Here is a 14,172-nt window from a genome sequence, read left to right as displayed (position 1 = left end):
ATCTTAACTGCTCCTCCTGAGACATCTTCTGACCCTCACCACTACGTCTCCTAAAGACACCCGCTTTCCCCTCTACTGTGTCCCTAAGAACTTCTATTGCCCCCCTTGTACTGTTTCTCAGTTTCTCCAGTAAAAAAAAATAATATATATATATATTTTAGAAGAAGGTGATAGCGAGAAGGTTTTTCCTTCTATCAATGGCCCCGGGCCCGAGCTAGATTACTCTTCCTGCAACGAATGGTGGATTGCTGATTCACATGCTTAGTATTCAAATGTATTGATTGTAAGTCGCTTTGGAACAAGGCGTCTGCTAAATGCCCAAAATGTAAAAATTTAATCTTTCTTCTACCGTTACAGATTCTTTCAGTGATCCTTTCAGATCCTCAAGTGTCTCGAGATAGGGATTAGAGGCTAGAGGTTGTGTCTGGACTGGGTCGTTGTTTAGTTAAGTTGAGAGGAGTGGCTGACTCAAGGCTCAAACCTAGATGCAACTCTGGAGATACTATACAGTATTTGCGTGGGATAACTATGAAGAAATGTGAGCGACTGGCCAAGGGACCAGAGAAGACGTCTGCATGTTGTTTAGTCTCTGTTACTCTTACCCATCTGATGTTTGCTGTAGAGCTATGTTTCAATCACCTCATGTACTCAGTTTAGGGGATTGTCCTTTTAATTTGAATAAACATATCATGAATTCAAGCCTCATTGTTATCAGCTTCACGTTAAATAACTTTCTAGCAATCACTGATTCTGGCTAGCTCCTACTATATGACATGAAGATATGATTGGTATACAGTATGTAACGTCCTACATAACATAGCCATTATAAATGTTACCCTTCATCTTAATAGTATGGATAAGGCAAGCATGCCCTGATGTTGAGGCTCTAGGTCATTGTGTTGAGTTGCCTTATGCTGTTCAGTTACAGTAACTTCTCATCAATAACATCGCGGCCTCCATCAATCCATTGTACCTTAACTCCAATATAGATCCCATTCCAGATGCACTCCAAAGTGCACTTGTTCAGTTAATTATGCCACTTCCCTTTAATCCAGCCATTTTATTAGGGCCATTTGGTCGCGCAGTCACTCTGACGCACTAAAATCAGAAAGAACCCAACATCTGGTTTAAGTTAACAGCAGCCAAACAGACTGTTAGAAAGTGGATCTGTGTTCCCAAGCTCGTATTATGGGCACGTCTTGTGTAATTTTAATCCAAAGGCAGGAAGCAAGGGTCAATTAAGCAGTCAAAGCACACTGTGTCTTTGGGGAATCAACAAGAAGAAAAAAAACCTGACCTTTGTGTGTCTTGTTTATGTCAATTAATTCCCCCCACTAAACCTCCGGTCTCTGCCACGTACCGCGCCAGGTGGAATTCCTGGTGTTTTGTAAATGTTGTTATCGAGTCCGGGGAAGCAGAACAAGGAAAATTAGCCATATTCACATTACTTCCTCTGTTCGTTATTGGACAGAATCATGGGTACACCGATGCCTGTTACTGTAATAACACTATTTCGCTATTTCATTCTCACTCACTTCTCTCTCTTCTCTCTCTCTCCCTTAAGTTCTACCAACCCTATTAGTTGTATTCCCCAGGGAGATTTTCTGTTTGTTGGGGTTGTGATAAATGTATCTGCTCCCTGTATTTCTCAGTTTGTCCTGATATTGTGGGGAAAGTGTTTATTTGTGCTGAGTGAGGGTTCAGAAGGACGTATGGGGCAGAGGTCATGTGATGTCACTGCACCTTGGCTGGCACCATTCTGTTTCCCAAAGAGCCTGGTCACTACACAGGATGCAGTACACAGTCTCAATGGTCACTACACAGGATACAGTACACAGCCTGGTCACTACACAGGATGCAGTACACAGTCTCAATGGTCACTACACAGGATACAGTACACAGCCTGGTCACTACACAGGATACAGTACACAGCCTGGTCACTACACAGGATACAGTACACAGCCTGGTCACTACACAGGATGCAGTACACAGTCTGGTCACTACACAGGATGCAGTACACAGCCTGGTCACTACACAGGATGCGGTACACAGTCTCAATGGTCACTACACAGGATGCAGTACACAGCCTGGTCACTACACAGGATACAGTACACAGCCTGGTCACTACACAGGATGCAGTACACAGCCTGGTCACTACACAGGATACAGTACACAGCCTGGTCACTACACAGGATGCAGTACACAGTCTCAAGCATGGCACATTTTCTCTTAACTCTAAACACAAATCCCAAAATTCACACACAAAACCCAAAACTTCACAAATCTCTTGTTTTCTTAAAAGGACATTTTGTTGTCAAATAACACACACACACACCATCAAATTAATAGACACTTCTAAGAACCAGTTGAACACTGCTCAATGGAAAATACTATGATCAGTGGAAAACACTACTATGATAAGATTATCAGGAGGGCTTTTGCATTTTCAGTGTTACACTACATTACACTACACCTACACTACGTACAGTAGCCTGTTATAAACTGTTATGTTTCCATACTCATACATAAAACACACAAATACAAGAATAGAATGTTTTTTTTTTAAAATGTTCTTCATACAGAACAAACAATAGAAACAATTAAATACGCCTTTTTTTTTAATTATTAGGCTACATCGCACCTTTCGTTTCTGTCTGGCCACAGGACCTCATCAACATCACAAGCTCATCACATGTTCTCCCTGGACAAGCATCGGGAAAGTATCGCCTGGCATGACAAATCCAGCCCTGATTTGCTTCAGCAGCTATATTCAGCAGGATTAGGGTCAGGGTTAGATGAGTGTGTGTGTGTGTGTGTGTGTGTGTGTGTGTTTAAGTGTGTGCGTGTGTTTAAGTGTGTGTGTGTGTGTGTGTGTGCGTGTGTACCTGTGTGTGTGTGTGTGTGTACCAACTGCTAATGAAGGCAGTTTTATGAAGTATTGATCAAGCCTCAGCAGAAGCAATAACAGTGTGTAGGGGGGGGGGGGGGTGCAGAAAGCTGAGGTTAAGTCAGGAAGAGAGAGGCTTTAGAGCTCAATAAATGCAGAGGTAGGGGGATATTACATTGCAAAAGAAAAGAAGACGCACAGTTCTGTGACCGCTACGAACAGAGGAGTTACCTGAGGTCAAGGGGAGACACTCATAAGAGCGTGTTCCCGTGTAATAATCATGTGTTTCCTGCTCTCCAGAGAAATAAAAAAAAAAAGAGGAGAGAAATTGGATATCAGAGTCACATGCTTCCTCCATTGCTTGTAGGAGGGGTATGTACCTATGGGGCCTGCGTTCATATACCGTCCAACGCCAAGCTGAAAACAATTCCCCAATAGGGTTGAGAAATAGAGAATATGGTGGCTGGTGAAGAATGGAAAAACGTAGGTGGTCGATGAACCAGTTGTAGATCAGAGCAGCCTGGTGGAAACGTACGTTGTCCCAGATGACAACGTACCTGGGCTGCTCTGGGCTATCCATCTGCTTGGCTAGGGTGAGGATATTGTGTCGTGTGTCCAGAAAAGTGATGAGATGGGCACTATTGGCCAAGGGTCGAATGGTGATGGAGGACGTCTTGGTGATTTATAGCTGTGGTGGTCAGGAACCTCAACAATGTCAGGCTGGCTGATGACGCTCCTTCCCCATTGCTGTCCTTTCTGCAAGGTTGAAACCCATTTCATCAACATGGTCAACCAAAGTGACAAATCTCATCAGAGGCAATTGTTCTCCTAGGTCGTAGTCTTGGTTGTCCACTTGCTTTTGCTCGGCCTCCTCCTCCCCCTCTGACTCTCACACCTCTCGCTCTACCTTTCTCTGCAAAGTTGGCATCCAACACAGGAGAGCTCACCTTTTATTGCTAAAGCCATGCTTGCTAATTCAAAAGCAGGCCAACTAGTCGAACCCTGCCCATCGCAATAGGCCAACTAGTCAAACACTTCCCATTGCAACAGGCCAACTAGTCGAACCCTGCCCATCGCAACAGGCCAACTAAAAGATGGTGACTGAAACGAGAATGTCTAGATGAGACTTCTAAAGCTCATGAAATGTCTTTGGTATTTTTATGTTTTCTTTGTCCCTGCAGTTGGAAAACTTCATCCAGGAGAACATCAAGACAGAGATAGTGCAGATCCAAACCCGTGCGGTCCACAACCAGACAGCCACCATGCTGGAGATAGGAACCAACCTCCTGACACAGACAGCAGAACAGACCCGTAAGCTCAACATCGTCGAGGCGAAGGTAATAATCACGTTATTATGAATGACTCATTCAGGATACCATCTGGAAACATGAACAGCATGAGATATTTAAATTCGGAATAGGAATCTGCAAATACATTTCACATTGCCTTGAGATTTGTTTCCATGAATGTAAATCATACTCCAACACATACTGTACTGTATATACACTTTTTTTACAGTGTATTTTTCAGCGGGTTCACTCTAATCCTCTGTAGGTGTTGAACCAGACATCACGAATTGAGATCCAGCTGTTGGAGAACTCGTTATCAACAAACAAATTGGAGAAGGAATTAATAATGCAGACCTCTGAAATAACCAAACTGCAAAACAAGAACAGGTACTGTACTCTACAACACTCTGATATTTCTTATATAAAACAGTGTACTACAAAGTCAGAATAAATAGCTATTGTTTTTTTCTTGCAGCTTTGCGTTGGAGAGAATTCATGTTGAAAACACATTTCAGTTATCCAAATTGTTTCTCTTCAGCGAAAAGTATGATTATCTAAAGTAGGAGCACTCATAAGAGTAATTAGTAAGATGTGTTCTGCTGCAAATGTCTGTAATGGGAAATGATAATCAAGTTAAGTCATTGTTTATAATGTTGTATATCTACAATACAAACAACACTCTCGAAGTAGAACTCTGGCAGAAACTGGAGCTACAGTGTTCATTGAGAAATAGGACAGATGCATTTCCAATAAAACAATTGAGATGAAGCCGATAGGCTAATGTAATTTGACAATGAGAACACTGAGCTGCACAGCTGAGTCTTGTTGTCTGGCTGTGTTTTGGTTACACAGCACATGAGGTATCGTAGACAAATATATCACTGGGAATTTAATCCCTAAGGGTACCCTTCTCAGCTCCTTGATCACCATTACAACTGAACTTGTGCCTTTCATCAACAGCAGCAGGCCACAACACCATGAGCATCAATCACTGCTCATAACTCATACAGTACATTAGAAATCATCAAGCCCACAATTTATATGTTGCATTGCAGAGGTCAGCATATTGAACTAATCATAGACTGTTAGAGTTTTGGCCTGATATGATTACATGGTGGAATGACATCACTCATATGTGGTGTGTGTGATAATAGTGAACGTCTGGATGTACATGTCAGTTGAAATACTGCTTGGCAGATGTAGGGATTTCATATCCCCTAGTTATGATTAGTGGTGCTAAAATGCAGTATTTGCATGTGTTTTTTTGAGTGGGCCAGTCCCACTCTTAAATGTTTTCATTGTGGATAGAGATAGTGAAGAGAGACAGGAAAGTAAGGAGGAGAGGATGTCTGCAGGGTATGGGCTGTATTTAAACCCCAGACCACATATTTACTACATGGTCAAAGTGTACATTGTAGAGACGTGTCACATGCATACAATATTATTGTATGGTAATTATAGCTGTTATTGCTTTGGCGCAATGATGTTATGTGGACCTTTTTATTATACAAGGTCAATATAAAACAGCTTTTATATTTGTTCAATGTTTGTACCATCTCACAAAGTCATTACCCTGCTAGACTAAAAAAAAATATCATGTTGGCAAAATACCCTTAATAATACCACAGTTATAGTGACACAGAATAATAATAATCTCAATAATAATGAATGTTATTTGCAACACACGTTTCAGATCAGATTCAGATCAGATTTAATTTAATTGTCATTGGCAGAGTAAAAGTACAGAGACAAAATGCCAGAGGCCATGAAAGTGTGGACAGATATATGTACAGTAAGATAACAGATGTGCAGACAAGGGTGAGATAAGTACAGTAAGATATATGTTGTACATATCTTCTTCTTCTTCGGCGTATGGGTAGTTGTTTTTCCTCTCCACTCCACCAGGCTCGGGGCCGAGGGGCTACCCTTTTACCACCCCGAGACCTGGTTGAGGGGCTCACCCGGGCTATATTTCTGGCCGACGCCCGACGCCGGTCCGGAGACGATTGAGCCTCACCCAGGATAGCCTTGGCAAGTCCATCCCGAGGGGCTCAGGGCCGGCGACTGGGATGTGGTCGCGGAGTTTGGAGGTGTTAGCCTCCCACTCCGCGCGCCACATATAATCCGCCCATCCTGCCGCACTGATGTTGAGATCTCTGCATTGTTGCCTGAGATCCTGTGCGGCAGGCACAAATGGGTGTCTCGACTTGAGACGCCGGGAGGGCTCCGCTGTTATAGTGAGCCTATCATGGAGCAGATGGTTATTAAGCTCCACGGCCCGGCAGGCGAGACGTGCTGTGGCTCCCATGCGGCGGAGGCCTGCGGGCTGGATCATATGTAGTATGATATGTACAAAGCAAGGGCAATGGTTATCAATACAATATGTACAGTATATGTACAGTGTGCAAAAACCGCAGTGGGAAAAAGCTGAGTTGAAGTGTGAGTGGTATGGGGTGGGGGGGGGGGGGATAGGGGTGGGGGCTTTTCATCTTAATGTGCATAGAGAAGAGGGCAAAAAACTGGAACAAATACACTAAAAACAACTAAGAGGACTATAGGAAGGTCTGTTGAAGAGGTGGGTTTTACAGTCTGATTTAAAGGTGGAGAGCATCTGGACTGCCTTGATCTGGAAGGTCATTCCAGAGGTAAGGTCTGGCAGACCAGAAGGTCATAGGTCATTCCAAGGGTGAGGTCCAGCAGACTAGAAGGTCATTCCAGAGGTGAGGTCTAGCAGACCAGAAGGTCATAGGTCATTCCAGAGGTGAGGTCCAGCAGACCAGAAGGTGTACTCCTCATTTTGGGCAAATGAGGTTGGAGGCTGTTGCCAGTCCTTAGACTGCAGGTTGAGGTTAGGGGTTGTCGTAGTTACTTCAGGTATGGGGGATCGATTCCACGGACACCCTTGAAGGCTAGCAGTAAGATTGTTTAGATGTATTCTATAGCTGACTGGGAACCAATGCAGAGACTTTAGACCAGGGGCCTCATTTATAGAAAGTACTTTGGATCAAATTTGATCTTACCCGTGTCGTATGTAGAAAACCACGTCAACGTAGTGATTTATACAATTTCAACATGAGTCAATTTGACCGTGGAAACGATCGTAGCTCTACGTCAGGTATTGACTTTGCGTACGCACATTACCTACTGGTTATGCGGAGTTATTACAGGCATGTGAGCCTACTGCCTACTGTAATTCATGCAAGTGGCTCGTAATAAAATTAACGATGTTGTTATCAGCCGAGGAAATTAGTTTAATTCAAGATTTAAAGGGAACTGATGTTTATGATTGTATTTCAGTCTTCCTTTATATTCCCCCGGAGCTGTCATCCCCTTCAACATGCCTAAATGCGCTAAATTATACTGGAGTTTTCTCCGGTGTCTCCGGTGTCTGGGAGTGAGCAGCCATATTTTCAATGTCACCTGAGACCATAAGACCATTATATTATTACAGTATAAGCATTTGCCTGGTTAGTTGTCATCAGCACTGAAGACTTAACCAGACCCTGTCACAATTGTGGTCTTGAGGCACTCTAGGAGAAGTAGTCGATGGTATCAAAGGCTGCACTTAAATCCAGGAGGATCATGATACTTGGAGAGCCTGCGTAAGTAGCAGGTCATTTGTCACTCTGATAAGGACGCTTTCCATGGTGGTCTGAACAATAAAATACTAAAAACATACTAGAATATGGGCACTTAGTGGCGTACCAAGTAAGGTTGCAAGGTTTGGTTTGTTTCCGAACCTTGACAAGAGAATGTCATCCCTCCTCTTACCCATCCCTTGTCTCTATTGTCCCTATCCAAATACAAGCAGAAATGCCATAACATTATTTTATGTTATATGTTTATGTTATATATATATATATATATATATATATATATATATATATATTATTCCTCATCTACCAGTCCCCCAAAGCTAACTCAGCATTCATCTCAGAGATGCACGACCTTCTCTCTACACTTTGCTCAACCTCTGTTTTCAGGTTCCTGAAGTGGATTTGCCGCTTGGGCTTGGTGTGGGGGGAGGGGAACAGCAGTTCTATTGAGATGGTCTTGTGGTCAGACACACCCAGATCGTAGACCATGAACATTCATGTTGACACCCCCTCCTGTCACCCTGCAGCTGAGTTCCTTCAACTTTTGGATTGCCTCAACCTCCGACAGCATGTTGATGTCCCCACACACTCTAGGGAACACACACTCGACCTGGTCATCACAAACTCCGCCCCAATTACCAACCTACAGGTCTACGATCTGGGTGTGTCTGACCACAAGACCATCTCAATAGAACTGCTGTTCCCCTCCCCCCACACCAAGCCCAAGCGGCAAATCCACTTCAGGAACTTGAAAAACATCAATCCAGACGCCCTGACCCTGGACCTCCAACATCTCTCCTCTGGCTCTGTTAATCTCCCTTCAATCACTGAGTCAGTGGACTTCTACAACCAGTCCCAGCACAGTCTCCTGGACCTCCACGCCCCTCTTAAATCCCGAACAGTCTCCTTCTCGCACTCAGCCCCCTGGTACACCTGCGAGCTGCGGAAGACGAAGACGGCTGGGCGTGTCCTTGAGCGGCGTCTCAAGGCCTCGGGATTGACTGTTCACAAACAGGCCTACAGAGAACATCAAAAGGCCTACGCTAAATCCCTCAGAGATGCTCGCTCACAGTTCTACTCTAACATCATCAACAATAGCCCTGGCAACTCTAAGCAACTCTTCACCACCATAAATCACCTTCTCAAGTCACAAACTCTCTCGCACTCAGAAGCCACAGAGGAGAGGTGCAACAACTAAATCACTTTTTTCAGGAAAAAAGTTGACAACATCCGCTCTCTCCTCTCCAGCTCCGTCGTCCTACATGTCCCGACTGCCGACCCACGGCATGGGATTGCCCAACCTCTCTCCTGTTTTTTGGTCATCACACAGCGAGAGGTTGAGGACATCATTAGGACGATGAAGCCTTCCACCTGCGCCCTGGACCCCTTCCCGTCCAATCTCTCCACCATAAGTCCTCTCATCACCAAGATCATCAACCACTCCCTCCAGACCGGCCATGTCCCATCTGCACTGAAAACTGCTGTCATCAGACCACTTCTCAAAAACCCACCTTAGACCCAGAAGTCCTCGCCACAGGCCCATCTCCAACCTTCCTTTCATATTCAAGGTACTGGAGAAAGTAGTTGCTGTTAAACTCAAGGATCACTTAAATCAAAACAACCTATTTGAGTTTTTTCAGTCCGGCTTCCGCCCTGGCCACAGCACGGAAACGGCTCTGGTCAGGGTCACCAACGACCTCCTGATGACAGCAGATACTGGCTCCCCATCCCTCCTCATTCTCCTGGATTTAACAGCAGCATTCGACACCATGGACCACAACAACCTCCTTCACCGTCTGCACTCCACCATTGGCCTCTCTGACACTGTCCACAATTGGTTCACCTCATACCTCACTGGCAGAACTGAGCACGTCACCCTGGGAAAAGCAAAATCCCACAGCCACAACGTCACCTGCGGTGTCCCCCAAGGCTCGGTGCTGGGCCCCACCTTGTTCACGTTATACATGCTCCCCCTTGGCTGTGTCATCCGCAGGCATGGAATGTCATTCCATTGCTATGCGGATGACACACAGCTCTATCTCAGAGTCAACCCCACCTCCTCTGCACCCCTGCCACTATCCACACTAACCACCTGCCTGGAGGAGATAGAGGCGTGGATGAAGCTCAACTTTTTACAACTAAACAGCTCCAAAACTGAAGCCATCCTAGTCGGCACACCACACCAGGTCCGGTCATCCACCATCACCAGCATCACCTTCTCTGGCCAGAACATTCCCCTCTCCACATCTGTCACCAACCTGGGCGTCAAAATGGACCCTCACCTCACCTACGAGACCCACAACAAACACATATCCAAGACAGCTTTCTTTCACCTGAGGAACATCGCCTAACTCTGTCCCGCACTCACTCTGGCAGATGCAGAGAAGCTCATCCACGCCTTTGTCTCCTCCAGACTGGACTACTGTAACACACTCCTCATCGGGATTCCTAGCAGCTGCCTCCAGAAACTTCAATACATCCAGAACTGCGCTGCTAGGATCCTGATGAGGGTGCGCAAATATGATCACATCACCCCCATCCTCAATTCACTTCACTGGCTCCCCGTCTCCCTCAGAATCGAATTCAAGGTCTCCCTCCTCACCCACCAGTGCATCCATGGAACTGCCCCCCCCCCTACCTCAAGGAACTCCTCCATAGACCTCCTCACGCACCCTCCGTTCTACTGCCACCAACCTCCTCAAGACCCCCAGGACCATGGGAGATCGGGCCGTCTGCTCGGCTGCTCCCAGGCTGTGGAATGCTCTCCCTGACCACCTAAGGGCACCACAGTCTGTGGATGCTTTTAAACGAGGCCTTAAAAACCACCTTTTTAATAGAGCCTTTTTTTTGCCTTTTAATTGAAAATGTTCATTGTTTTATCTTCTTGTTTTTAATTGTAGCACTTTGAGATTTCTTATGTAAAGTGCTTTTATACATAACATTTATTATTATTGTTATTTTCTTCTTATTATTTTTTTAATGTATTTAAATGTGACCAATTTTTAAGAGTCTAAACATTTTTCTAATTAAAGCAGCTTTACTGTTGACAGCCACTGCACGCCACTGCACGCCACAGCTAGACCCACGCTAACCCGTCCCTGTCATGCACTCCTTGGCCAACACTTAGAATCAGTAGATGTGAATCAGTAGATGTGTGAATCAGTAGATGTGTGAATCAGTAGATGTGTTAATCAGTAGATGTGAATCAGTAGATGTGAATCAGTAGATGTGAATCAGTAGATGTGAATCAGTAGATGTATTGTTGCATTGGCAACACATTCTGTTTCAGGGTCCATGTCGTCCTCTCATCAGGTTACATACAGTTGGTTTCCTCTCCTCTCATCAGGTTACATATAGTTGGCTTATTGCTGTTTATTCAACCTCAGTTCAAATCTATTTTAAGCTCCTATCTTCCAATGTTTGATCTGGAACTCTATGTTTAGTGATTTCTGCTGTTCCTTCAAGATTAGGTTTAAATTCATCTTTATTGTCATTGCAGAGTACAAGTACGAGAACGAAATGCAGTTTAGTTCATCTAACCAGAAGTGCAAATACTGATATAAAACATAATAGTGATAAGTGATAGGTACAGTATGGCAAGTATGGTAGTTAGAGGTATATACAGGAGATGGATAGCAGTAAGCTATGTACGATTAAGGTAGCTATGTACGGTATGGTGTATACAGATGTATCAATTAGAGGCTACATCAACAAATGTATGTACAAATGGGCAAAATAGGAAAAATGATTCATGATTGTCAATACATTGTTCCTTCCTCCCCACCATGAAGTCACTGATCCTCTGGGCCCAGTAGTTCAAAACTTGTAATTCCTATCTGATTGGATCAGATTTGGATTTTGGGTAGTTCAAAACCAAAAAACAGGATTAGGATCACTTTGATATCCGATCAGATCAGGAAATCAAATCCAAGCTTTAATCTGGATCAAATCTTAAAAACGGGTACTTCAAACCGACAACACAGGATTGGGATCAGTTTGATCCCAAAAAACTGGATTATCTTGATCCCACCAGAGGGGTGGATTTCCAGTGGAATACCAAAGCAAAATGTACTATACAATTTATTTTAAAATATGTTTCAATATACATGAGATGGCAAAGTGTGTTAGCTGAAATAATACACAAATTTTTATTTATTTTTTTGGTCACGTTTGTGGTGGCCTATTTTATTTTCAACCAAATGTTGATGACATAAATGTTAACACTGCGAGCGCGACGTTTTTTCACTTACTTTAAGCGCGACGAGGTGTCGAATCACACGACCACTCTTCACAATGGTGGAGTGTGTACTGACGCACAAAGATCGCTGGATGGCGATGTCACACAAGAAGAGAAAATGACAAGATCACTACCGCTAAAAATGCATAAAGTTCCTATGGGCAGAGAAGAGGGGAAATTATTAGCGCAATCTGATATGAAGCTTGAGTCAGCTGAAAACTATGGAACAAATGTAAATATAAATGATATATATGGAGAGGGGATTGATTGAGACTGCGGGAGCTTTACTACGGAGCGTTCATGTGCCGCAACCATAGTTTGTTTGACCTATATTAGTGAAAAGAAAGGAGAAAGGAGAGAAAGAGTACAGAATGATAAATCATTCAGAATGTTATTGGTTTTAATATTTCACAATCTGCCAGAATAAGCACGCTCCCTCGCACGCCCAGCCCATCATTTTTGATGCCGCTAATGTGTGTAATGAAAAGTGTGACAATGTTGAATGACATGATGTCATAATCAAAATATAAAACCTGATTGGATAAAATAAGATTCTGTTGTGATTGTGTTGACATTGTTGTGATGTCAAAAGAAATCTTGGTTATGTAATGTGTAAAGTGGAGAGGAGATTGATCGGGACTGCGGGAGTTTTCATTACTAACGAATGATAGTTGATTATTATTATACAAAAATAATAGTAATAAATATTGCAATATTGTGTTATTATAATTATGAGCTTCACAGAGATGCACAAGCCTGTCGTGTTTATTTGTCGTGAACTTCACGCTGGCCGTAACATCAGCCTGTCAGCCCCGGCTACTGCTGTAAGCTTGTAAGCTTTGAAACCCGCTTGGCTCCCCTCTGCCCCTCTGCCCCTAAACTGTTTCTCTCTCCTGCCTGGGTGGTGTGTAGCCTATTTACGTGGTTACCACAACACACGCACACTTTATTTGTCAAATACACGCTCTTGCGTGTTTCCATTCATGATGATGTGTTTCTGTAAATTCATATATATATCCTATTGCATTATTTGAAAATGTACAGCGCTGTAAATAGTGTCATTCAATGCACAACGCACGTCATTTCAGACGATTTTGATTGACTTTCTGCGGCAGCGAAATACATTATCAATATCTTATTATCAATTATCAATATACTGGTGGCCTAACATGGTCCAGTGGTCTAGCACCGTGGTCGTGCACACATTATGTTGGCCCTTCTTCTCCTTACTTTCCTGTCTGTCTTCACTATATCAGTCCAATAACATGAAAACTATGAGTGGGACTATGAGTGGGACCCCACTACACATATCATAATATCTTATCACTATTGCATGGAATTTGGGTACACCCGCTGTGAAAAAAAAAACTCAGCTCCCAAAAATCTGAAGGGATTGGGAGACATACTGTACAGTTTATAATTTTCATAACTGTCTGTACATATACATATCTTATGTATCACTATTGCTATATATAGCCTATATATAAACACATCATGTTACAAATATCAGTCTCATCCACTGTATCTAATTCAGCACTGAAGCCTGAAGATTGAGCACAGTGTGTGTTGCCTTGCTACTGTGGTATTATGCATGATAGGAGATGCATTATGGGTAATGACCCGAGGCACTGTTGAGCTGAGTGTTGATTAAACTGGTTGAGTTAAACGTGCGCAAGTTGTCCGAGTCCAATAATTATATTATAACTTCACAGCTACCTCTGCTGATATAAAAGAGAATTGCAGCCTTGGAGAAAAAGATGGCAGCCGAATACCAAGGCAAATACACAGAAACACACAGAAATACTGCAAAATCGCTTTATACTAACTCGATTTTGAAAATGTAAAGATGCTGGGTGGTAGAACGCACATATCTAGGAAAGGTCATGAAAGGAGGGTCCTGAAATTTGATCGAGTGCAAAGGTAGAAAAAAAAATATCTTCAACAAAAAAAATCATCATCATCTAGTAGTTCAAAACTTTTAATCTCAATCAGATCCGATCAGATTTTGAAATCCCATTTTTTGTGATCCAGGATCAGACAACTCGGCCAGATTTTGTCCCAGTATTTCAAAGCAATTCAGGATAGGATCAGATTCAGACTTTTCAAGATTACTCGATCCTGAATATCAGTGCTTTAATCCGACCAATCGCCATCTAGTGGATA

General features: G+C 43.3%; 1 protein-coding gene across 1 annotated transcript in view; it reads left to right on the top strand.

Annotated features, from left to right (window-relative positions):
* The window catches only part of angpt4 (angiopoietin 4), a gene marked incomplete at both ends in the record, with an annotated part of 64,759 nt that overhangs the window by 35,826 nt on the left and 14,761 nt on the right, over window positions 1-14,172 (top strand). Inside the window, 2 exons of the mRNA XM_080546118.1 lie at window positions 4,069-4,224; window positions 4,442-4,563. Of these exons, the coding sequence (XP_080402244.1) occupies window positions 4,069-4,224; window positions 4,442-4,563 (278 nt within the window). The remainder of the gene's footprint in view (window positions 1-4,068; window positions 4,225-4,441; window positions 4,564-14,172) is intronic.

The sequence above is a fragment of the Nansenia antarctica genome, assembly GCF_963989245.1.
Source record: "Nansenia antarctica genome assembly, chromosome: 15".
NCBI lineage: Eukaryota > Metazoa > Chordata > Actinopteri > Argentiniformes > Microstomatidae > Nansenia > Nansenia antarctica.
The sequence above is the reverse complement of the archived record's forward strand: the minus strand, read 5'-3'. Positions and strand labels throughout refer to the sequence as shown.